This window comes from Rissa tridactyla, chromosome 5, assembly GCF_028500815.1.
Source record: "Rissa tridactyla isolate bRisTri1 chromosome 5, bRisTri1.patW.cur.20221130, whole genome shotgun sequence".
In the NCBI taxonomy this organism is placed as follows: Eukaryota; Metazoa; Chordata; class Aves; order Charadriiformes; family Laridae; genus Rissa; species Rissa tridactyla.
In genome coordinates this window covers 24,930,031-24,954,771 of record NC_071470.1, presented here as the reverse complement: position 1 = coordinate 24,954,771, position 24,741 = coordinate 24,930,031, and the positions used below count along the sequence as shown (strand labels likewise).

The 24,741-nt window shown below is 38.7% G+C and overlaps 2 protein-coding genes across 10 annotated transcripts in view; both read right to left on the bottom strand.

Moving 5' to 3' along the window:
* Positions 1 to 7,798: 7,798 nt before the first annotated feature.
* On the bottom strand, positions 7,799 to 12,388 carry FGFBP2 (fibroblast growth factor binding protein 2). Its single transcript, XM_054203116.1, has one exon. It carries the CDS (start codon positions 9,094 to 9,096, stop codon positions 8,470 to 8,472), a length of 627 nt encoding a protein of 208 aa, XP_054059091.1. The 5' UTR covers positions 9,097 to 12,388; the 3' UTR covers positions 7,799 to 8,469.
* A 79-nt stretch (positions 12,389 to 12,467) lies between these two features.
* The window catches only part of PROM1 (prominin 1), a 66,736-nt gene continuing 54,462 nt past the window's right edge, over positions 12,468 to 24,741 (bottom strand). For 4 of the 9 annotated variants that reach the window (XM_054203527.1, XM_054203531.1, XM_054203528.1 and 1 more), the window contains 11 exons: positions 24,665 to 24,736; positions 21,869 to 21,961; positions 20,677 to 20,730; positions 19,105 to 19,185; positions 18,958 to 19,026; positions 18,301 to 18,393; positions 16,652 to 16,767; positions 15,925 to 15,948; positions 15,484 to 15,552; positions 13,318 to 13,357; positions 13,002 to 13,135 (listed from right to left, as the gene is read on the bottom strand). In XM_054203527.1, coding sequence (XP_054059502.1) covers positions 13,339 to 13,357; positions 15,484 to 15,552; positions 15,925 to 15,948; positions 16,652 to 16,767; positions 18,301 to 18,393; positions 18,958 to 19,026; positions 19,105 to 19,185; positions 20,677 to 20,730; positions 21,869 to 21,961; positions 24,665 to 24,736 — 690 coding nt within the window. In that variant the 3' untranslated portion in view covers positions 13,002 to 13,135; positions 13,318 to 13,338. Of the gene's footprint in view, positions 13,136 to 13,317; positions 13,358 to 15,483; positions 15,553 to 15,924; positions 15,949 to 16,651; positions 16,768 to 18,300; positions 18,394 to 18,957; positions 19,027 to 19,104; positions 19,186 to 20,676; positions 20,731 to 21,868; positions 21,962 to 24,664; positions 24,737 to 24,741 lie in introns of all 9 variants that reach the window. The other 5 variants (XM_054203530.1, XM_054203533.1, XM_054203534.1 and 2 more) reach the window with 3 other exon arrangements.

The window sequence follows — 24,741 nt, the reverse complement described above, 5'->3', positions numbered from 1 at the left end:
GGGGGGGTGCACCAGACAGGCATCTTTCTCTCCAGCATTAGGTTGAAATCAAGAAGAAAAAGAATAACGTTTGGACATTTTCTGCTCTGAAAGAACAAAAAGAGATTTTTGCAGGTGAACAAAATTTGTAAAGTGATCTCACAAAATCGTTTAGAAACCTTAATTTAAGGATGGCATAAAATAAAACGACTACAAAGGGCAAAGGTAACATTTTTTCATTGCTGTCTTCTCACCATGTAGACACTTGTAAATTTTGGTTTTGGAATAATCAATGAAACCTTGGCACTCTCAAGGACCCTTTCCTGTTAACCAACGTGTACTGTATTCCTCCCGCTACCCCAGACCAGCTGCTTAGCACTTATACAAAGTTGTTGGGTTTTTTTAAATAAAAAACACAGACTGTGTTTTAAATATTATTTTTGTTCTTCTCCTTATCAGCTCTTCCTCCCTTCTCTGAATCATTATAATTAAGGTAATGAACAGAAAGAACCACAGACTAATGGTTTTAATTAAGTATAAACATAACTAGACCAGAGAAACACTGTTGCATTCAGATGGAAGATTTACATTAAACTACATGCTGGCACACATAGGCAGGTCTGTATTCACGGGGCACACTATATATATTAACCTGCACTTTGCAGCATGACACATTTATGGTTGGAAGAACTAATGCAACGCGGACAAACAGATATGCAAGCAGATAAAATTGTAAGCAGCAAGACCTGAGAAAGAGATGGAATTTGCAGTGCAGAATTTCGTTACTGTACCAATATGCATAACCTCCTGACTACAGCCAAATAAAGCTGTGTAACGGGCTGGCTCTGTTTGAGAGCCCTCGCTGCATGTTCAAGGTTCAAAGCTGGGGCATGTAAGGGATAGACTTTGTTCCCATGTGTGTACCCATCTAGTAGAATTACAAAAGTGTGTGCTAAATTTTTGTTTCTGCTTAAATACACACCTAGCACTGTGCAACACACTAGCTTCTTTTGAAACATCTGCTGTCAGAGGCCCCCTTACGCGTCTCTGTTTCCTAAGCTTTTAAAGGTGGATAATGATTGTATAGGTCAGAGAGATGCCAGAAAGTTACCTTTATATTTCTTTTTTTAGTAAATATCCCAGCATGTACAAATAGAAGGCAATGTGGAAATAAAATTTAGTTTTCTTTTCCAGGTCTACAGGCTGAAAAGTGATGCACTTGCACAAAGGTGTTGTAGAAAGCACACTAGCAATTAAATTGTTATGTGTTTCTTCAAATAGCAACAATTATTTTTGTTTTGAACAACTTTTAGGTAACACAGGAGAAAACATAGACACAATGATGACGTGGAAAATTCATTACCCGAGGATTTCCTTTTTGGATGGATTTCTTCCTCTCTTGGGTATTTACAACATGCCTTTCTTCTCACAGATGCTGAAGGCAATCAGTTTTCTATACTGCTTTCTAGTCCTTGACAGTATATTTTCGTTGCATATGTAAATTATGCCGAAGCTGCAAAGTAGTCATATAGTGCTTTTTGCTATTCAAGTTCAACTAATAGGTAGATGTTTAAAAAGGGCCACGATATACCCAGAAGAATAATTTGCCTGGTGGTAAGGATTTAAGGTAATCTTTCATTTTGGATCCTGGGTTCCTTCCAAGTCAGAAACACTTATGACACAATCCTCCACAAAAAAAATGATTAACAGTAAGGAAGAAAAAAAAGAGTTTGCCCATTCCATCAAATCACTGTGATTGATCTATTGTACTTCAAATGAAGTATGTTCCTGCCAAAGGACACTGCTGCTGCTGAGGTGAAATATGTAGTGTTTATAAAAAGTTTTATAGTTCCTTAAGCTGAAGGAAAGCAGTGTTTCTGATTTCTTTCGGTTGTTGACTCACCCTGAGCTGAGATGATGTCCAGACACTGTGCGATCAGTATGAAGCAAAACCAAAGACTACTGAATTGATTACAACTATGTAAAAGATTTCAGGCCCAAGAAAACAGAGGAAGCAGATGGCTACTGATAATGTTCCTTGTATTCAACATACTCAATGGCTCTTACCTCCTCTTGTTTGCTATATCGTGAAAAACGTCTCCCGTCACCCTGGTGCAGCTTACCTTCCTGGCAGACACAACGTCGATTTCTATGGACAGGTTTTAACAACAGGTCTTGGAACATCTTTCTGATGAGAGAAAGAGGCACAGGATTGGTCACGGGGGACAGCAGTGTTTGATGCAGGTCTTGGGGAAAGATGGAGATCTTGTCCTGATGAACCACGTCTCCACAGGCTGTTCCGGCATCTGCTCTTGGGGAAAACCCATGATCCCATGTCCCAAGCTCACCAACATGACTTGAAAGACTTTGGTGCCTCTCCAGGTCTGGCTTCCAGCCTTTTGGCAGGTTGCTGCCAGCCACAGCTCCCCTGAGCATGGCTGCTCCCTGACAGACCCTGCAGAGCAGCTGAAACACCTGTATCTGCCAGCAAATCACGCTCCTCAGCACCGCTCAGGGCCCCAGAGCCACAACCCAACCCCAACACTGCAACATGGCCCCAACAACCCCACAGCACGCCATGCCCCTGCGCAGCCTGCTCGCAGCTGGGCCACCGGCAGCTCACTCAGGAGACAACCCTCATGGAGGCCACGCAACTTTTCCCCCCACCACGCAAAAAACGGTGCTGCTCAAACACTTGAGCTGCATTGAGCCATCTGAGGCACCAAAGAACCACAACAGTCTCAGGTAATGTTTTCTGCAGGCAGGTATGGAAACCCTACTCCATTTTTCCCTCCTGTCACCTTCCCACACTGACCAGGTCTCCCATGTTATCGCGAGGGCATCAGATAACCTTCCACAGCTGCAAACACGAATCTGTGGATTCTCATGTTGAAGTTCTGGAGTGTAGAAGACGGGGAAGCGTCTCAGTACCTTGGTGACAGCACCCATGTGGCCTGTGCCTCCTTGAAGGGGGAACGAGAGGGGAGAAGGGCGGGCAGCGCTCCCACTCTGTTTGGGCAGAGGAAGCGCCGAGGTCTCTCTGTCAGAACTCGGAGGCTGAGTTTTACTCACCATTTCCTTCGGCGGGAAGTTTCTAGCCCTCTTCAGTTCCTAGGCAAATTCTTAACTTTATTACAGCCGCCTTTGCAGGGAGGGCCCTCTCGCACACCACGTTACCCTGGCAAGGCAAACATAAGGGGCAACCAATTTCACCATTTGCACATTAATTTTTATGGGTGGCAGCGACAGAGTAACGCAGTTTTTTATGTCTGCAGCCAGCAGACCTAAAAGGCCACCTCTGTTCCCCCTCCTGACTGCAGCCATTGTAGGCCCGGAGCGGGTGGGAGCGCACCGTGGGCTGGATGCTTATGGCGAGCAGCCGGTTACGCAAACAGTTTTTTGTTTGCTGGGGAGAGGGAGACGGGGGGGAACATGAGCTTCCACTCCGAGTCAGACGCCGGTTTCATTTTTTTTTTCTTGCTCTGTACATACTGTAATATAGCTACCCTGGAAATTCAGCACCTGGCCTCCTGCACAATGTTTACGCAGTTAACTTTGTACACAAGATGCGAAAGGGAAATAAACAGGTTCTCAGCACGGCTGAGTTGACAAGTCCATGAGGTAACATCAATGTCTTGTCACTGTACTGACCGCATCTCTTCTGCTCTTGTTTTCTTATTCCTGTTTTTGTATACGTGTCACATACTTTTTGTCACTGTAAAATGATCTGTGAAGTCTGATGAGAGCAATGCTCTTGGTTTGCAAGGGGGAAAGCAGAGAGAGACAAAAGAAATCTCCTGTGCTGTATCTGGCTGCTCTTCAGAGGAGAAAGCAGAGACTGGGAAAACTTCCAGCAAGAGAGACAGAAAAAAGAAATCGACAACCATAAAGTTCCTAAAGAACCAGGAACAGCAATGGACAAGTTTGGGAAATTTTCGTTTTTCCTTTTGGCTTATTTTTGCGGAAGATCTCTGTCCCTAAAATGCACTCCATATCAGCTATGGCACCAATGGAAAAATCAAGAATGCAAACTGAAAGACTGCAAGCCATGCAAGAATGACCAGTCAACACACCTAAACTATTCTCTCAGAAAACAGCAGAGTGCACTACTGCATAGTTGAGATGATTTACAGGCAGACTAAGCGACATTATTATTGAGACGTGGATTTGGTCTACTTTAATGCAAATAACCTACATACTGCATACAGCAATTTTCTTAGATTTGGATACTTGAATTTAAGGCAAACAGACCCTACGTTCAGCGCTCCTTAACACCTGAATTTCTTGTTGATTTTTCTCTGCTGTCAAAACCAGGCTAAATAAAAATATGTACCATAAGACAGAGGCACTGAACATGAAATTATCCAAGATGATGCATTCAACTTCACGATGGGATCTGCCATCAGACCATACTTAAGCAAATTGTCTCTCTCATTTGATTTGATGTAGTTAGAATGGCTGATCCAAGAGCATTTTTTGACTTTAAGGAGACACTGATGCTAACAGAGGTGTTCATTATCAAACAACCAGAACCTTTAAGCTTTCTTCTGTGTTTCCATTGCAAATCATAGAATCATTCCGGCCAGAAGGCACCTTGGGAAGTTTGTAGTCCAACCTCCTTCTCAAAGCAGGGTCACAGTGAATTCAGACCACGTTGCTCAAACTTTGTCCAGTCAGTCTTGAGAAGCTCCAGATGAAGATTCCAGAGCCACTCTGGGGAACCTGCTCCTGTGTTTATCCTCCTTACAGTGAATGTTTTTCCTTACACCAAGTCAGAACCTCACCTGTATCAATTTGTGACCATGATTGCTTTTTCTCCTATTACACAAGTCAGTGAAGAGCCTAGCTCCCTATTCTCTATAGTCTCCTCACATATACTGGGGGGGGGGGGCTATTAGGTCCCCCTAAAGCCTTCTCCAGGTTGAACAAGACGTGTTCTCCTGGCCTTTCCTCAAAGGAGTGTGCTCCAGTCCCAACCATTTTGGTGGCTCTCCATTACGCTCACTCCAGTCTTTCTTGTGTCTTAATTTTGTGTGTTAAATACACATCCTTTTATACACGGGTTCTCCAAACCCATCATTTTGCTTTTCTTCATCATTTTCTACCTTGTCAAAGTAGAAAATACTCATGGTGCTTCTGTGGGAACCTAAAGGTGAGGATCTTGAGGCAGGTGGACTACCTCACATTGCACTGAACTAGCAGCAGAAGCAGCGGCCCTGGATATCAGGGGTCTCCCTGCCTGCAGGAATCCAGACAAACATTTTTGCCTGCTGTTCCTCTATCAAGAAAATAAAGACAAATTCCATCTCCACTTGAGCGGATTTCCTGAGGTACTTACATATGTGGGGACTAACAGGTTAACCTAAAATGAATGAAACAGCGGGTTTCATTCATTCATGAGGTACTTGAAGACTGCATTAAACTCACCACAAACACTTCTCAATTCATCCTTTCATTAATGAATAGCACTTTCATACCAAGAAGGTAGCTGAAATGTCATGACTCTACGTTTCTAGTGGTAAACACAATTAACTGGTAATGTAGCTGCTACAATCACACCACTGTTACACTAAGGTGAGGTATTTCAGTTAACATCGGATTTTTAAACATTTTGAAGGCAAGATCATTACAGCTAACTGACTTGCTGAGGGTGCATGCGTTGCCTACTGAAACACAATCCAAGCCATGCATCACCTTGGTACCAAAATCTTCACTTTCTTGGCAAAACTTAGTGCTTAACTGTTTTTTGGATCCTGGGTATTTTATAAAAAGCATTTCATAGAAGAGGGGCCTTTGGTGCAAGACTAATAGTTTTCTAGTTTCTGCTTCAACAGTGAAGCTTCAGGTGGTCATCCCAGACAACACAGTGCCAAGCATGGAGCCCTGTGCAGCAGGGCTCTACTCTACTGAAATGAGATACGAATTCCCTAGGAACTAGTGCACTAGCAAGTATATGTCACATTTGTCCTCTACTAGGCAGAATCAACGATGGCCACGTATTTTAGATCGTATCATCAAGAGTTCTACAGATTGTCAGGCTGCTTTGCTGCCTTCTGCGCTCAGTGCGCATACATGCAAGAGGGCATAAAAGGGGAAATTTTTCTTTTGGTGAACTGATGAAACCTTCTCTTTTCTCCTGCTATCAGTATGGTGCGTGACTGATTCTCCCAGACTTCTCTCAATGCAAGACATTGTCTCAGTTTTGAGGTCATTTGGATTCTACTGCAAAATACCCATTCTGCAGTGCGGATTTTTCATCATACAAAAGAGGAGTTTTAAAATATTTAAAAAAGCACACCTCAAGAAAACGCTCCAAATAGTTTCCAAATACCACTTTGATGCATTTTATGTTTGCAAATCAAACAAATTAGTAATTTCTGTGACAGAAATAAGTGAACAGGTGTACTGCTACATTCTTCACTCACAGCACAAGAGCCTGGCAAGGGCAATTGAAGTTACAAATGAAGATTAACCACACTGGATTTATGGTTGACAAAAATACACACTTGCTTGAGTTTGCATTTTATCAGCAATCAAGCTATATTTCTGCCTTGTACATGCAACCTTCTGCACCGATCCCGTGTTTATTACTGCCTGTTCTTTCCCATTTCAAGAGGTTTGGGGACAGAAAATTATGTCAAGGGCTTTTTTGGTACAAGGCACAAAGTTCAGTGATTGGACAGTCACGATCTGGAATTATGAAGTGAGAATTACAAATCTGTGAGTAAAGCTGGAGAAGTATTTAAGCGTAACAACACCTTGCAGAAACTGTTTAACAGCAAATATAGACCTCCGCTAACTTCTGTGCTACAAAGTTTTCCGAGTTATATCCCTGCTCCAAAGCTCACTTGAGAGCAAAAGGATTCATTGTTAAAAAACAAGCTGAATACAAATGTGTTGTAATCTCTGTCAACAGGCTGTTAGGTCTTGCTTTGTGTTTTGATGAGATTTATGCAAGTGCCCAAGTGCATAGATACGAGTTACCTTTCAGAATATTTACCGAACCCAAACATTAATATTACCACTGACAGATCCTAATAACACTGAACTCCGCAGATGCACCACAGATGAACACTTCTGATCTGCTACTCTCTTATTTCTCCAATCATCTTTTTCCCTGCTGGCTGAAACTTATCTTTGTAATATAAATGCAATAACATTGAAAATATTAATGTTAATGAAAACACGTTCACAGTGGGAAAGCAATGACTCAGATCTGTAACTTCTCTTACACATTCTACCAACAGTCTCTTAAGAAACAAGTATTAAATATAATGACTTTATGCAAAGTAGCACATTTAAAATTTTACAGAAGGACACCAAGTATGTTTTCAAAAAATCTTACTTTTATTGTTTGCACTAACTGTAGCATCATTTACAGCTTTAATCTCTAACAAATTGAAGCGAATCAGCAGACACAGTCCTGAAGAGGACCCTTGGTTACATAAGTGCAGTGCGCCTTGGTGTGTCACACACCGACGAACAGTTCGTTCATCCTAATGCTCCAGTTTCATGCATTTTTCAGGGCTGTTAAAAAGTTTCATTTTAGGGGTGCAAAGAGAAAACAACTGCAAGATTTACAAAGATGACTCATTTTTTAAACCAAAATTCTTACATCTAAATTATTAAACTACAGCAAAGACCCTTCTTCCGCTGTAAAAATTTTGCTCTGCAAAACAAAAGAGAAAAAAAATTAGTCACTTTGCTGCCTTAAGCACAAGATCATTAGCAGCCTAAACACTTGCTGGCTTATGCTATATATATATTCCCATTTCTGTCACAAGTTTGCCAGGTTTAGTCACCAGCTCCTGGTGTTCTAAGCCAAAATGGAAGTGGGTATAAACCCAATCACTTCGGTGAGGGTTTTGCCTTTTTTAAGGCTGGCTGAAAAGTACCTGCATGCGAACCCCTATCGCCTCTACAGAAACAGACCCGCAACCCAAGACAGTCCACTTGGTTTTACTCATTTCTGCACGTTGGTTATGAACGAATTTTTAAAATCAAAATGGTTAATAATTAACTAGCAGTTTTGATGTACAAACTTTATCCTCTCAATTCTGAATGTAGTTTTAAGTTGTTCTAGCTGATGCATTTGTTAACAATCTTAATTCAGTGGCTTAAATCCAAAAGTCAGCAGAGGAGGGAAGGAATGACAGATGGCAGAAAACAAGTCCAATTCAAACACTTAGAACTGAAATACCGTGAGATTAATAACAGATAGGACAAACATCTTGGCACATACTAAAGACCTCACAGCAGGCTGTCAGGGCATCCTGAACTAGTAGCCATCACTGGGAGTTTAAGCTGTCCAGTGCCTCAGAAGCCACAGTACAGGCTTTACCACATTAGATTTTAGTAAGCAAGCCTAGAACCTCCCTGTCCACACCCCTGAGAGACCCCCAAGATAAAAATAAAACAAAACTACAACAGGATTACTCTTAGGTATGTTTTGCTGTGCTTTAAGATGAGAGTTTTACCTGAAGCAAATCCTTAACCTCTAAAGATGCCGATAATGTAGGAGCAGAAACCATGCAGGGATTCCCAGCAATGTTCCCGTGCCAGTTTCATTGCTTCCGTTTCATTTTCAGACCCTTGACCATGTTGGGTTGGTCTTATAAGAGGTAGTATTGGAAGTTTCCCTATTTTCTTAACAGAGCTTTTCCCTGCTCCCCTCATAGAAGTGGAAGTTTTCTGGACTGATTTGTCTTGGTTTGCTAGATCTTCCGGCTCCATACCAGCAGCTATTTGCTTCATGAGAGCCTCTGTGGGAGCCTTTTGGCACATGGTGGTCTTCAACACTTGTGTGGATTCACAAGCATGTGGGAGCTTTCTAAGTTCCACAGCAATCTGATTCCAGTAAATCTTTGGATTGTTTCTGAAAGCACGACAGACTGATGGCTTGCCAGTGAATTCACACCAGTAGGACATGCCTTGGCTTTTGCATTCAATTCTAAGTTTCATCTCCTCGTCCCCACTCATGCTCATTGTGCAAACATCTTTGGTTTTAGTCCGAAAATTGATTTCTTCACCATTGCTTCTTTTCTTTGGCTTCAGCTTCTGTCCCAATCCTCCCATGCCACAGATGACTACTAGGAAAAGAAGAGCAAAACTCTTCATGGTGAGAGGAGTTGACTGAGATCCTTTAGCAACACGATCCGAAAAAGTGAAAGCAATAAGTGGCTGGTCACAATTTAAAGGCTTGGTGCACAAAGGAGCCTCTTTCCAGTGAAATGTGGGATATAACGGGGTTGTTTTTTTTTTAATAAAAATAATAAATCACTCGTCAGTAGGCATGTGCACATAATTTATAGCCCAAGGGAGTGTCGAATAACCTGTGAACTATTAAGAAGGTAACAAGACAGATCTTGTAAATGCAGTTAAATACAGAACGATAGTTGTATAACCAAGAAGTACATTCCTATCCAGGATGAACATGTCATATTTGATTTTTAACAGATATTTTCCATTCTCAGCTGCTTTATAGCTATCCTCATGCCAGAGCTTGTAAGACCATACTGAAGTAAAAAAAGATAAAAGTGCCAAAGCAATCTATGCAGCTACATCTGGATGATTATAAATGTGTCCTACTAATAAAGTCTGATTTGTGGAATGGGTCTTCTGTGGATTTACACAGTAAGAATGCAACTTCAGTATTTCATTTTGTCAGCAAATGACACGCAGTGGGGACACATGGAAGAATCAACTGCACATTCTTTGAGCCATGAAAAATTTTTTAGACTCGCAATATCTAAGCAAGATAAGGAATAAAGCTTTAGCAAAATAAGGTATTACAGGCCTAAACATGAGCCAAACATTTGGAAGTCTTATCATTGTCACACCGTGGGCTTTTTTTCAGCCAACAGAGCAAGACAACAGTAGTTTATCATGGGTCTCAGCAGCAGGGAATAGACCCCATAGCACATCAGACAGATATTTGTGCTTTATCACCTTTCACTTTTTAATAAACATTTCCCGTTCTTAATAAATGAGCTGTAAAAATGCCATAAAACAAAGGCAAGAGAATAGAAATATTTTAGCACAGAATCCCATACTAGTAGTTTCTGCTGCAGTAACTAAAAGTAGAGCTAAGGAAAATCATAGCAACTCCCTTGGCATTCAGGAGGTCATGAGGAAAAATCCCTCCCAGGCTGCTGCAAGCCACAGTACTTTTCTGGCTAATAAGAACCCACTAGGCACTTCTTTCAAAGACCTGTGTGCTACGCTCAGTCTGACCTGAACACTTTCTGGAAAGAATATTGTATAATTTAGGCTATGCTCTAACAACTGTGGAGTGCTAGAAACCCTGGGTTTAAGAATGGCCATACATAATGGAATAGAAGACCATTTAGTGTATCTAGCCACTCAATAGATATCGCTGAAGAAAATACCAAGGCAAAAACATTAATTTAACACAGACAGTGAAGCAGAACAAAAAAATAAAATTGCAAAAATGCTTCTCTCCTACTTGACAGAGTGCCTAGCTGCTGTGGCACCCTAGCTAGTCTGAGAGCTACCTGGAACTGCCATTCTGGGTAGCCTGAACCTTGCTCTTCCAGTGAACGTGTCATGAATTTAGTTCCCCATGACTAAATACCATTTTCTTTTCACCCCCTCTCTAATGCTATTTTAATAACATTCTTAGTAGAGGTCTCATTTCTAGCTTCTTGCCATTTGTTCCTCCCGACTGTCTCTTTCAAAGCACAGTAGTGTGGCTCTCCAGTCAAGTCTTAGGAGAAACTGCATTGGTGGAAGCCTACTTAAGATTTACAATTCACTCCTCTGTTGTTTTCTGGGGAGTCTTCTCATCCATCATCCATCCAGACAGAAGAATCTTGTTGCCCACCTCACACTTCATTTCAAGGATGTCAAATCCCTACTGCAAGCACTCAAAGACCTCCTACTATTTGACAAACAAATGTATTATTTACACTTGATTATGCACAACAGTACTGACAGTTCCTAGATTGGAAACTAAAGGCATTTGTCTCTCTTGTTCTAACTATTGTTAAGGAGTTCAAAACTACTTAAAAGTTACTTTATACCCGTTTCAGATCTCTTGTTCCGAAAGTTTTTAAAGTGTAATCATGAAAACAAATCAGACTACAAGGATAAGGACAAATACCAAGGCTTGGACTAAAGGGCTCTGGTATATTTATGTATCACAGTTAATATGTTGCGGCCAAGTGTTTGTCTCACTCCCATTTGACATTTGTGTCCTCTGTGCTTCAGATCAAACAGCTTATGGTCTGTTATATCAGCAGAAAACAACTGTCCTTTTGCAAGTTAAGCCAGGATGCCAGCAGTGAACCACAGGACCCAAAGAACTGGCAAACGTTTAATTCTGCTGTCAGTGCTACAGAAACAACAGAGGCAAGCGGTAATACCTTGAGCACCTGCAGGATATGTGGATAAACCTCTACAACTCATTAGCTTGAATCCTACCATCTTTGCATAAATCACATCCTTTGTGGAAGTCGGAAGCTCCCTCACCCAGAGACAATGTTCTTTCAGTTCTTCCTGCTCCAATTCTTGATCTCTTATCTTGCTTAAGTTAAAACCATCAATAAAAGTCAAATACAGCACAAATTTTTAGTCAGGTTAAAAAAAATTAATTTTCATAAGATTTTGAACTCAGTGCAACTCTTCTGAGACAGGTCTACACAACAAAACAATTAAGAATCAAACATCAGGTAGTTAAGCAAGTTCTTTTTTATTTAAATGAACTGGGAACATTTTCTCAAATTAAAAATAGAAACTTTTAAAAATATGCAGTTCTGAACATTACATATACACATATGCTACATACTGTCAATTAGAAATGTTTCCATTTATGACCTAAAAGTGAAAAATTTAAGGTTATTCCAGATCAAGGAGTGGTACCACTTTTCAGCATTTCTTTAAAATTATACGAATGATTTGCAGGATTATCCCTACTTCAAGCCAACGAATCTTGTTGGAAGCAAAGTTAACAATACTGATATAATGAAGAGACACTATTTTAGATCAACATAACCAATTACTTCACCTGTTGAAGTGTTTTACATGAGTAGCATTGATACTTTTGTCCTTGTTGATGAATTCTGCTGTTAACTAATTCAGCAATGCGACTGTATGCCTAAATTCAAGGCAATAAATCTAATCGTACAAACGTTAACTCCAATTGCTAACCACAATTGAATTTCAATATTGGAAATCATATTTTGAGATTATTTAGCAAAAATAATATCACTGCCTCCTGAAAGGGCCATAGGCTAACAGTGATACTATTAAGGACACTACAGAAGTGAGTGTGAATAACGAAAAGGGAGACAGAGAATGTAAAGCATTCTAAAAATCACCAACATATGACACCTCTCATGCTCTTTTTAAGTACTACTGAACTCTAGAAAGCTTAGCTTTTTTGCTATATTATGCATCACACACACTCCCAACCCTCCCACCCAAAGAGTTTCAAAACAAACTTCTCCAAAAAGTCCCTTTTAGGCCTATACTGAAAAAAAAAAATCACTAAATATTAAATAATTAAAAAAAAAGAGGGAGAAAGCAAAATTGCAAGGGAACTTTTCAGAGACATAAGGAGACACTGTGGATCCCATTACACTTCAAATTTAGTCCAAAGTGGTCATTCAAGAGCACCAAATAGCAACACTGATCATGCTGGTAAATTCAATTGTGAAGAGTATTATACAATATTAAAATCTTAACTAAACACTTATAAGTTTTAAGAAAAACGTATATACAAAAGTCTCTGTATACAAAATGTATTTTTATGTAAACGTGTATGTACTGTATTTAACACAAATCAACAATTTAAGAGAAGTTGTTGACCAATTGTCAGAGGATTGCTAGGCAAAGGCTATTAATCTAATGAATTTATATACTGTGATGTAAGGTAGAAAGCCCAGTGTAAAAAAGTAAAAAACAAAAAACTATTTAATTCAAGCCTTGAACAGTGGTATTTGAGAGGCAGTGCCCTGATTGCAAAATATTCTGTACAGTAGTTTATGGCATAACATTCAATAGTACATTTGGGATTTACAGTACGGGTGACATAAAACAAGTGGCTCAGGATTTGGAAGATGAATGCAAATGCCAATACACTCGGAAGAATAATGATATATTCCTGTAGAAGAATCTTGAGCCTCATTTTTATAGCCTGGAAATAATCACAAAAACAATTCAGGAAAATTTCATGAAGATAGAATTATATTATAATTTAAGCAGAATGAAGCTATAGATTTTTACATGAACTTCAATATGGTTCAACTATATTTTTATTTTTAAACCTTACAACGCTCACGTTACAGAAAGAATTGACTTAAAAAGCTTATTACTTACCCCTTAGTGTTTCCAGTATTGTTACCACTGTTCCACAGAGCTATACAAGAAAAAAAAACAAAACAAAATCATCATTTTCTTTTGCCCACAAATGCAGCAGAAATACCGTGTCTAAGGTGAGACAAGCTCAGTTGCCACAAACTGTTCTCAAACTTTTACCCATTTAATTAAGAATTTTTCAAACAAGAGGAAACAGATGAATGGTTTTCTCCACCAACCTCTCTGGTTTTATTCATTTCATGATAGGAAGAAATGCTTGGATTACCTATTTAACACCACTCCTTTGAGAACTTAATCCAGCCTCCAATTTTGCTCTCACAAAAATGGTGGCTGCATTTGAGGTTATCTGCATCTTTGACATGTATATAAAAACACTTGTGTGATCTATCTATACAAACACAAATATACCTCATGTAGATCTCATACTTGTATTTACATATCTTATATTTATAAAGAAAGATATTTGCATCTCTTTCCAGCAAAATAATCCATCTGATTTCAAAGGACAAAAAAAACCCCAAAACCTATGGGATTCTTTACACCAGCAAAAGTACAGGTGTACAGAGCTCTATTCAAAGTCATATCTCTCGAAGCATTTCCCAAAATAATTTGTAGTAAATGAGAAAAAAGCAAGGAGAGTGTAAAAGCAAAGAGTTTGCTGAGAAGAAAATGAAAAACAAGACTCTATTGCTATGGGAATCCCAGACTGAGAAATTCAAAGCATGTATCTCATATAATTAGCAGTTTTTCAAATTACCTCAGTTAGCACATCAGAAGACAGCACTGCTTCAAACTGAACCCTTACATTTTATTATGGAAGCCCATTTTGAGTAACTTAAAATTTAGGAAAAAGAAGTCAGGACTGAACTAGTGGGTCTTTGTTTAAAAGATTATTTTATGTTAGTAACTTCTAGCTTATTCAGGAACACTGTATTAAACTATTCATCAATCACTGAAATATCACAGAAAACATGCTATGAACCTCAACGGTATTAATATTCATATTAAAGATTCAAAGATCAGAAAGGGACTTCTAAGGCCTGAGCAATTATTAGTTTCCTCTTATGTAAAATATTGAAAGTCCTTAAAGCTGAGAGTCCTTAGGTATGTCAGCAGAGAGTACTTTTGAATTAAACGCCTTGCAGGTTAATTTAGGGAGTGCCCTTAAATTGCAGAACAGACCATGACAATTGTGATAAATATCACTGAAAACATTCCTTCCTTCAGAAGGAAGTGTAGAATCAAGACTTGTTCTGTAAATAGTTATTGTAAAATACTGTTCTAATGAATAACAACATATAACTGATGCAGCCATAAAATCTGTCAAGACTTCCAAACTTTGAACTCTCTTGGTATTTACCCATTACTGAAAGAATGGTGATATCTTACTTCTCTGCTGATATTCAATCTATACTTTCAGCCACGAAGTTGCAAGTTAAGGCACGGTGAGCTACAGATTTCAATCATAAATACGATCCTGCCTTAAACAACTTGGATATTTTGGAAACCTAAATATTGAGGTTGTGGGACACCCTAATGTTACCCCTATAGAAACTGAAAGTCTCACAACTAGCTAAGGTTTTACAGCACAGAAGTTGTAGAGCCAGAAAAGAACCCAAATCTCCTCCTTTTTGAACATAAATTGAATTTCTTGTTTTGTGATGTTACACTACTACCCATGCAGAAACACCCATTTTCTCTGTTCGTGTTTTCTGCGTACACTGGATCACCTGCCTTGTGCGCAGGAAGAGCTTTTCCCCTCACCATCTAAAAAATAAAACAGCTTAGGAGTAAGAATGCATCCCATCCTATCTATCTGCTATCAGAGTATTTTAACGCTCTTCTATCAACTGCTGTCAGAGTATTTTAACATGCTCATCAACTTACGACCTCCCACTGCGCTAAATAAATACCTAATTACCTGGATTTTAAGATCACTTTAGACAATCGCTTTGTTTAGTTGCTAGAAATTATTAAAAAAACTGCTGTTACGTAAAGAATTTCTGAGAAATACAAATCATACAGCATTTGCTATAGTGAGTCATGCAAAAAACACAAATAGAGAATTAAGTGATTCACTTTAAAACGTGCAGAAATGGGACAGGTGATTAATATAGTAGGTTAAGTAAGGACACACGAAGGCATGCAGTTTCCGACTTGGTTTACCTTGTAAAAACAGGATTGTGTATACCATATAAATGCTCTTTATGATAACCATTATTACCATTTTCTGTACTGTAATAAAATAAATACACCAAGAAAGACCATGTTAACTATAAGATGCACTATGTACAGTATGGCTTCTAAGACATGTACATGGATGATGGTATTATATGCAAAGATAAACTGTGTCTGTACAATAGAAGATAACTTTTCCTTTGTAACATTCAAGAGTTATGCCATAATTATATTTTTACATTTTTAATATTTTTATATTCTCCAAAAATTAATTAATTGTTTTGCTATTCTTCTTGAGTTGTATACTCTAATATAAAGTCTATTGAAACAGAACATGTTACCTCTTTTGAGGTAACAAGTTACATTAAAAATCTAAACCCTCCCACCTCAATAAAATAATTTTAAAAAATACCAGCAAAAATGTCTTACGTTTTCATGGGTATAGTTTCAACGCTAAAAAACACAGAAAAGGAGGAGTAATTAACTAGACACTAATAAGCGAGTAATTTCAGCTGCACATGCCTGTTTCTGCTCTCCTGATTTGTGAATGTGTAATGAAAAATGACCAGTGTGAAATTTGAGAAATGCAGTGCACAGGCGAACTGAACAATAAGCAAAACAAAGAGCAGAAAAGAAAACAGCAAAAACAAAATTGATGGGAAAATATGTAAGAACAGTTATCATAAAGTAAAATGCCAAGTCCCTGAGACAGAGGAACTGCAATTGAAAAAGGAAAGACTGGTTAGGAACAACTAAGACAGTAAGAAAGCAAATAATTAATTCAAGGAGATTACAAAGCAGGCATAATTCACCTTAATTAGCTAAGTTACTTAGCTAAGCTAATCACTTGCACATTTGGAAGATATTTATATAAAAGCTGTACACGGAGCTCTGAAGACCTCATTCTGAAATAAGTTTCCCAAAGTCAGAGCTGGCGCTATCTGCACAGAGTCACGGCAAGTCGGGGCAACCAGAGCCCACCTGCACGAAGCACTTTGCAGGCACCAACCCAAACCCGCGGTATTTCACAAGAACATGCAGTTCTAATCTGACAGCACAGAAGGTTTAGGGATTACAGTGCCTTCATGTCAGACACTAGAAAAAAAAATCATTTCAATCCATTTGCCATTTAGCTTACTTAGGAGTATATACTTACTCATCATATACATCCTCTGTATCCATTCTACGATAGTATTTGGAGAGTTTTACAGCAAAAATTATGGCAGGAATTAAAAATATTGAAGAGCCTCCCAAACCAAACCAGAAGGCATTCTGAAACAAAGCAAAGTCCGGGGAAAAAAAAAAAAGATTACAGAGAAAATTTATCAGAAAAGTACTGAATCCTCGCTTGATATTCTAAGCATTGTTACTAGAAGAACACAGTAGAAGTTAGTGGCGCTGGCCTTGTGGACTATCTGAGGTTCCTTATACTAGGATGGAACAGGGCACATTAGTGCACATTGACAGAGGAGAATACTTAAAGTAAGACCACCCCGTCTTACAAATGTAACCAAACAGAAATACGTCCAAAGTTGCTCAAAGCTACACAGCCTTAGTGCCCTAAGAAGTTATTTCAACATACTCAGCCTTAGGCTAGAAAGTAATTTTGCATCTCAGCATTAATTTCCAGGCCACGTTATTTCTTTTCCCTTTCTTAATATCTTAAAGTAGTTGTTTTGCAGTTCTTGTCAAAATCTGAGTTTCCAGCACTTTCTCAAGGTAATTTTTAACTTGCTAACTGCAGCCTGTTTGGGTAACTAATTTCATTATCATACAGTTGAACTGAGTTACCACCAGATGTTAAAAAGATGATTTTTCAAATTTGATTTGTATTGGCTGGAGGCATTTTGACTTATAAGTGACTCAGCTAAGCTCTATCATCAGGAAAAACGTGGTCCATCTACCACCAGATGGTTAGTGGCTACACAAAGGAGAAGAGAAGCTCTGTTACTTATGAGATAATCAAGGAGTACAACATGATTCTGGCAGGTTAGGAGATTTCATGGTTAAGCATTATCAAGGCTAGAGTGCTTTGGCTTTGATTAATCACGTGCATTTACCGTTGGTATGAGCAGGACCTGGCTAAAAGTGCCATAAAGCTAAATAATAGCTAGATGTTTTAGGTGGTTTCCAGGCATATGGTTTCTTATTCTACTTTTAATACATGCTGTCCTCTTTCCAAGCTCTTTTGCAAGACGAAAAAGCCAATATTACCCTTATATACTGCTATAAGTCACACTCAAATTCTCCACCGTACAGAAATAAATCAAGATCTGTCCGCTACAAGTCAAGTGATAAAAAGTCCCTTCACCCCATTGAGGTTTTCTAGATTCCAGGAGAGATACTTGAGAAAGTCTTTCCTTGGTATTTCTCACTCACTTCCTGCCCCTGCCCCATCGCCTTAAGTTAGAAATGGTTGCAGCTGAATCTTCAGATCTTTAAGCTTTTCCATTTCAAGGTGGGTCAGAATCAAGCAATCAAAATTAAATCCACCCTTTCCAGAATTTTCATTCCAAACCAGTATTGCTTTGCAATTCAAGTTGGGAGAGATTTAGTAAGAACAGTTAATTTTACAGAATTCTTGTGAACAGAAGCTCAAGTTTAATGGGAACCTAAAACAAGTCCAGCACTGGTTTGGCTTTGGACTTGATCCAGATCGGAACATTTTTTCCTTGCATAACTTTAGATGTGATACTTTATTATCATAATTCAGAATAGCCTAGCCAGAATAATTAAATGTAGATTTATGTTCAAAGAATTTCCCACTTGATGCCCCAATTTTGAGTAACAGAAAATATTTCTTACCACAGAATCGGTTATATAGCTGCATAAAAAAATATCTACTGCTGTATCTATCACATTGGCAATAGGCTTGCATGCTGCTACCTCCATGGCAATCTGAAAGACATGTTAAAGAAAAATACAGTTTGAAGTATCTAACAGAATAAAATAAGAATCTCAAAACTTGCTTACAGATACTGTTTACTAAATTCTTATATTTCTCACCCTATCAAAATTCAAAATAAATTCCAGTGGGATATGCCATCAACTGAACATACACATCTTTAAAACATCAGCTAACTTTCTCAAAGGCTGCAGCTGAAGAAAGAAAAATAAAACAAGATGCTAATGACATTAATTTGAACTAAGCAAGGTCAGGCTCAGTGCAGTATTAGCACAAATGGTAGATTTCAGACTCGGAAAAATGATACTATGTTAAATTTGCATTTTATTCCAATCAACACAACTCATCATTTCTATTCTACTTCAGACACAACAAAACTATTTATAGAAGACAAGTTTTCCCCTTCATAATAAGTACAAATATCTTACAAACTGAAACTATAAAACATACTAATAACGTAACATTTTTATTATTATTATTTAGCTTTTTAATGTTTTTTGGTTTCCTTTTTTTTTTTTTTAAATGCAGCTTCTCTCAATAAAGCAAATGCACCTTACCGACTCCTTGACCCACTCAATGTATTGCTCAAAGTAGCCAACTATGGTATCCATGTACTTCTTCGTCTCCTAGGAACAGACAAAAGTAAATGAACCTCTATCTCCATGACATCATAAATTAATGAACTTTAATCAGATAAAGCTTACCTGGACAATAACTAGAGAAGCGTTGTTATTTATGAGAAGCTGGGCAGCATTAACAGAGCTAATGACATTTTTCACCTTGACCTGGAGAGGAAGAGACGGCGTTTAATATAAATCCCTTTCAGTCACAGGCTCAGGCAGTTACAATGGCTCTGCAGCCATCGTCAGCAACCTATTGTCTTGATAAACCAGCATCACTGTCCTGTCAAAACTTGACGAAACATGCAATTCCAGACACAATACAAGCCTGCCTAAAGATTCATGATCATCTGACAAAATTCTCTCACTACTAAAAAAGGAAGATATCTGTGGTTACAAACAGTATCTTTTCCTGGAACCGGTGTAACTAACTTCTATATTATATCACCTTTCTTTTCCATTGTCTTTCCTTTCCTTAAGCGTAGAGATACTTTCATCAATGTACGTGTTTATACTACAGACGCACACGGTGCACAGGAAGGAAACAGTGGGCCATATACCATCACAACTCTCGATTACCAGCTGGAATATGCTGCTAATCAATACCCAAAAGGATTGAGACACTTCTTCAATGTATGTCCAACCCCATAAAGTCTCTCAAAGAACACACCCAGCTTGAAACTATAGAGATGTTTCTTAAATATATTTAAGGGTCAAACATAATCTTTTTTTTTTTTATCAACACCTTATTTCATGTCTTCTTAAGAGAAGCCATAAACATTCAGGTTCAAACCACAGACCCTAAAAGAAATCTAGCTGGTCTGCTGCTGTGGGTGGCTGAAAACCATAATGGGAAGAATTGAGGTAGGTATGGCCCATCAAGCTGTTGTGACTATGACTCTTAAGTACTAACTACCGTGGCTGAATTCTTGCTACCAGAGCGCCAAGGCAGGCTGGTGGTGACAGAAAGCTTTGCTGCCAGAAAAAATAACCATCCCATTTCTTATTCTCCTGAGTTTGGCAGAGCGTGAAGGCAGCTGGTCTCATGGCGGTGCAGGCACTTAGAGGGGAAACGTGAGCTGTCCTGGGGAAGCCTCTCTCCAGCTTCCCACAGCAGGGCTGGTGCTGCAGAAGCAGGAAGGTAACGAGTACAATGCTAAAGAAACAGGCCCCGGTGGGAGCTGGACATCGAACAAGAAGCAGTTAAGGATATGAATCACAAAGCTCTCTCTTCTCAGTTGTATTTTTGCATTTTATTTCTTGGTTGTCCCCCCCAAGTTTTGCGTTCAGTGATTCCAGAAAAAACAACTTCATTTTTAGGAACATGAATAACAAAATATATGGAATTGTACTGAAGTCTATTTTATCACATGACAATTAAGTTTACAATTCATACTTCAAAAAATATCCCAAACATGCTTTTTTTTCCCCCTCCTCCTTTTTTTTTTTTCTCTATAAGGAAGGGAAAGCCAGGATAGAAAAAGCTGTGCAGAGAACAGTCTAAATCCCTGCTACTACCTCCGTGCATTACAATCTCTTCCAATATCAGAACAGCTAGAAATCAAAAAAGCTGTACTGAAAATATATGCCCTGCATATGCAGTGGATGGATTTAAAACACATACAAATGTTCCTTTTGCCAGAAAGAAAAGCTTACCATGAGTTCAGATGATGTCCTCTTCAGTAACCTAATGCTCTGATTTAAAGTGCTCTATCAGAAAGGAGGGGGGGGAAGAAAAGATTCAGGTCATTACTACAGGCAAGAGCCCACTTCTTTTAACATTATATGCATGCTTTGATCTTATATAGACTATTTTGTTTCTAGTACAACATATCACACTATATATAGTAACAACAGTTGAATTAAAACTCATATATCGTGTTTTTAATTGTTGAATCAGTATTTTGCTGACAGCATTAAGTAGCTATGAATTGTGTACTGAAAGACTTCAGTTTTACCTAAAGTTAGTAGCAATTAACTGAGTAAGATTTATTTGAAGGGAAGAGAGAATAGTTTAAATCAGAACTAAGTGTTCAGAGAATTCCGTAATTGTGCAGTTTCAGAAGGGAAAAAGCACTTACCCTAGCTTTAACATATTTCTTGACAGTCAGTTTTGTAAAAGGAAAAAGAGATGAGAACAATTAGGAGTCAATTAGGAAAGAACAGCATAGCACCAGGCTGGAACAGAAGACCTAATGCTTTTCTACAAGAGGGCTTTGACAGGGGCAGAAATACTGTATCTGATGCTAGGATAAACTAAAAGTCTTTGCGTTATGTAGAGGAAAAACCAACACCTAACGTGTATGAGATTCACAGCTTGATACTATACAAATCAGTGCCTGGCAAAATCAGGCAAAAGAAGCCCTTTCATGTCTTTTACAGCATCAATAAAAAAAGATTTTTCTTTGGCTCTAAATACAACTGTCAGGAGTTTCCAATTCCAATACTGTGATGAGATTGCCAACTCCAAGAAACAAAGTGTGAAAGCAAGAATTGCTTTTATTACTGAAGACAAATGGTAAGCAAAAAGAAAATGAGTGGTGTAGGGTTAGAATTTTGAAAAGTTCTCCCCTGCTTCCTCTTTTATTCACATATAATCACAAATAGAAACAGTAAAAATGGAGAAGAAAAAGGTCATGATTTTAGACAGTACTAAGTAGCAGTAGTACTATAAGCAGGAAAACTATTTATTAAACACATACTTTCACCAGATTACTTTTCAGTGACACAATGCAAATGCAATCTTTGTTTATATAATAGCAAAAGTCCAGGTTTCTAGACCGCATTTAAGAGATTTAGAGATCCATATTTTCTACAAATATGTTTTAATATTGCTTTAATATTTTACCATAGCTTGCTCTAGTGGAACGACTTGCTGGTTATGAATCATTCGAATGTTGTTTGCGTGTCCTTTTAAGGCATTTTCCAGTGCTCCTTTTGGCTGCAAAAAATGCAATTGTGCAGTATTGTTCAGTAGTCTCAAAGCTTCCCAGCAAAGCAAAACCCCATGAAAGTTGCACAGTATACTCATCCGCTGCAGAACAGCCGATGCTAACAACGGGATATGGCAAATTGAATTCCTCAACACAAGGAACGGAAAAATCACCATATTAATAATTCAACCCTCAGCAACCAAAACAGAGATATTATACTGCTTTTCTGGCTACAACATTATCAGCATAGATTTAACCAAAGAGAATTTTCACATGGTGCACTAAGTCATTTTAAATACAGAAGAGCGAGCACTTCCCCCTCTCCCTTGCCACAAGCCAGACCTCATCACAAGAACCCCGCGGCACGGTGCCCCAGCTGGGACGAGCATTTCCCAGTCACGGGAACTTGCTCTTGTTTTGGGCACTGGGGACATCACCCCAAGGCACACTCTGCTTTCTGAGGGGCACAGAAGTTTAAATATTTTCAGCCAGTAACTTGGAAAAGGATCTGTGAAGTGTGTTTTTCATTTTTGCAGCTCCCTACTTTCAGTCAGAAGATACGAGTTTGTGCCCTGATTCTCAAGTCTGAGTGCCTGCCTACAGCTCACAACTGTGAATTATTGTAAAATTTGATTTTACTCTCAGAAATACATTTCCTTTCCATTTCCTTTCACTGGCAAAATCACTTGGCTCCCTGCACACACACTGAATACTCCGTTTTGGAAGTGCAATAGTGGCAGACCTCAATGGTCAGAGATGTGTTTGCGTCCTGTGAAGTGTTCACGTAGGCGGTCAGCTGTGGTCACTGAGCAGCTTCAGGATGCTGCTTCTGCTGCATTGACAAGCTGAATCCACTTACCTAACAACACCTGGGGGTGGTATTGCTCCCTCCTCCACACCCCGATCCCTAGGTGTGATGCAAGTTTTATTCCATTTGCTCCTTCCAGTGTAAAAACATATGTTCGATTTTGTGTAACGTGCCAGAGAATGCAGACTAGACACCCAAAGTTAATTAATTCCAAAAGTTTTTAGTTTATTTTTAACTGACTGTTCTTGTACACTTTAAGAACTATTACTAATAACAAAGTGGGATTATAAAATATCCTTGGAAACCAGTATCAATTTTGAAAAAAATCAGATTTTTGTAATACATCATACTTTTGTGGGGTTTTTTTTGTTTGCATTTTTTTGGGTTTTTGTTTTTTTTTTTTTCTTTTTAGACATTTCATAGATCACACTAAATAGCATCACCAGGAAGAAATAAAAATGTACACTGGGAGAGTGAACACATTTAATATTGTATTTTTGTCTTTTATATGAAGAAATTAGTCTGCCTGATCTGTTCTCAGTTCTAAAGCTTCCTTTAGACTCCGTTACAAAAAATAATAAAAAAAACCCCAACAATCTACCAGCACAATATATCTTCCTTTATGGAGCTAGGAAAAATATACCGTTAAAGAGATATCTCAGAGGCAATTCTGTGTAAGATATTACATGTTCGAACAACTTCAACTTTCACTTAGAAAATAGCTCAAAAGTAACGGCAAAAACTCCCCACCTATATAACCTTCAAAATAGCACAGTAATAACTGAAAATAGAAGTGTGGCCAAAGCTACTGGTATCTGTCCAAGTTAGCAGACAACCTACATGAGTAGACAGGCAATGTACAGCTCGTTGACGATGCCCAGAGAGAATGCGAACTACAAAACAAAAAAACGATGAGCAGCCTAACCGTGACATGAGTGCACGTGTGGCAGAATGAAAAAAAAAAATTGATGTAACGCGTGTGATCAAATTATGCAAAAAGCTGAAGTAAACACACCAGGAGCCTCTACTGGTGCCCTCCTCTCCCTGGAGGAGGTATGGATATTTGATAAATTCCAAACAGCACGGTCTCACACTGCTGTCTGTGTCCCTTAGTGATCCAAGCGACTGTAGCATGTGCACAGCACAACTTCTCCTCCCACATTGCAATGCAGGAATCTGTCTTGGGCCAGTGTCCAATCTAGTCTCCAAACTATGAGTCTCATTTTGAAAAGTAAATAGAAAGTGACCTTGACACGCATACAAACATATCAACTGGATATTCACTATCTGTTAACACAGCCGTGTCATTCTGCAGATTCATTTGCGGGCAATATTGTAGCTACACCCTCTGACCGCTGTCTGTGTGTCTGCATTCAAAAAGCCCTTCAGAGCAGACAGCATCTCTCTTGTGCGTTCTCCCTCCACAATGGAGCCCCAGTTCTAGGTAGAGCCCTTATAGCTGTCGCAGTGTTGATTTTATTGCTAATTGCAAAATCTTCTGCTAACTGAAAGAAAATTAATTCCTATCATCTTTTCCATCATGATCTAACCAATTTTTCTTCCAATAGGGTCGCTAAAATGTAGACAGCATCACAGGAAATACTCGAACAGAGTACTCCCTTCGTTTCTTAATCAAACAGTGGAATTTAAGTAATTACACTTCCAAAGCAGAAATCGTACAAGTTAGCGTACAAAAATCAATGATTAGCAACATTTAAAATACAGCTCGTATGCAACATTGCTGTTGAAAGTTTTTCCTTACGTGACAATGCATCATGTATATAAGTGTCTGAAGAACAAGAATTCTCCCGTAGGAAGTCTAAATACTTTGCTATGTATTTATACTCATACAGCATATAAACAATACATTTTATGTATTATTGTATTAGTGAATTAAACTTACCAGCTGGTCTGCTCTTGCTTCTAAGTCATTAGCAAATGACAGAAGATCAACCTTGGTAACACTTTTATTGATCTGAA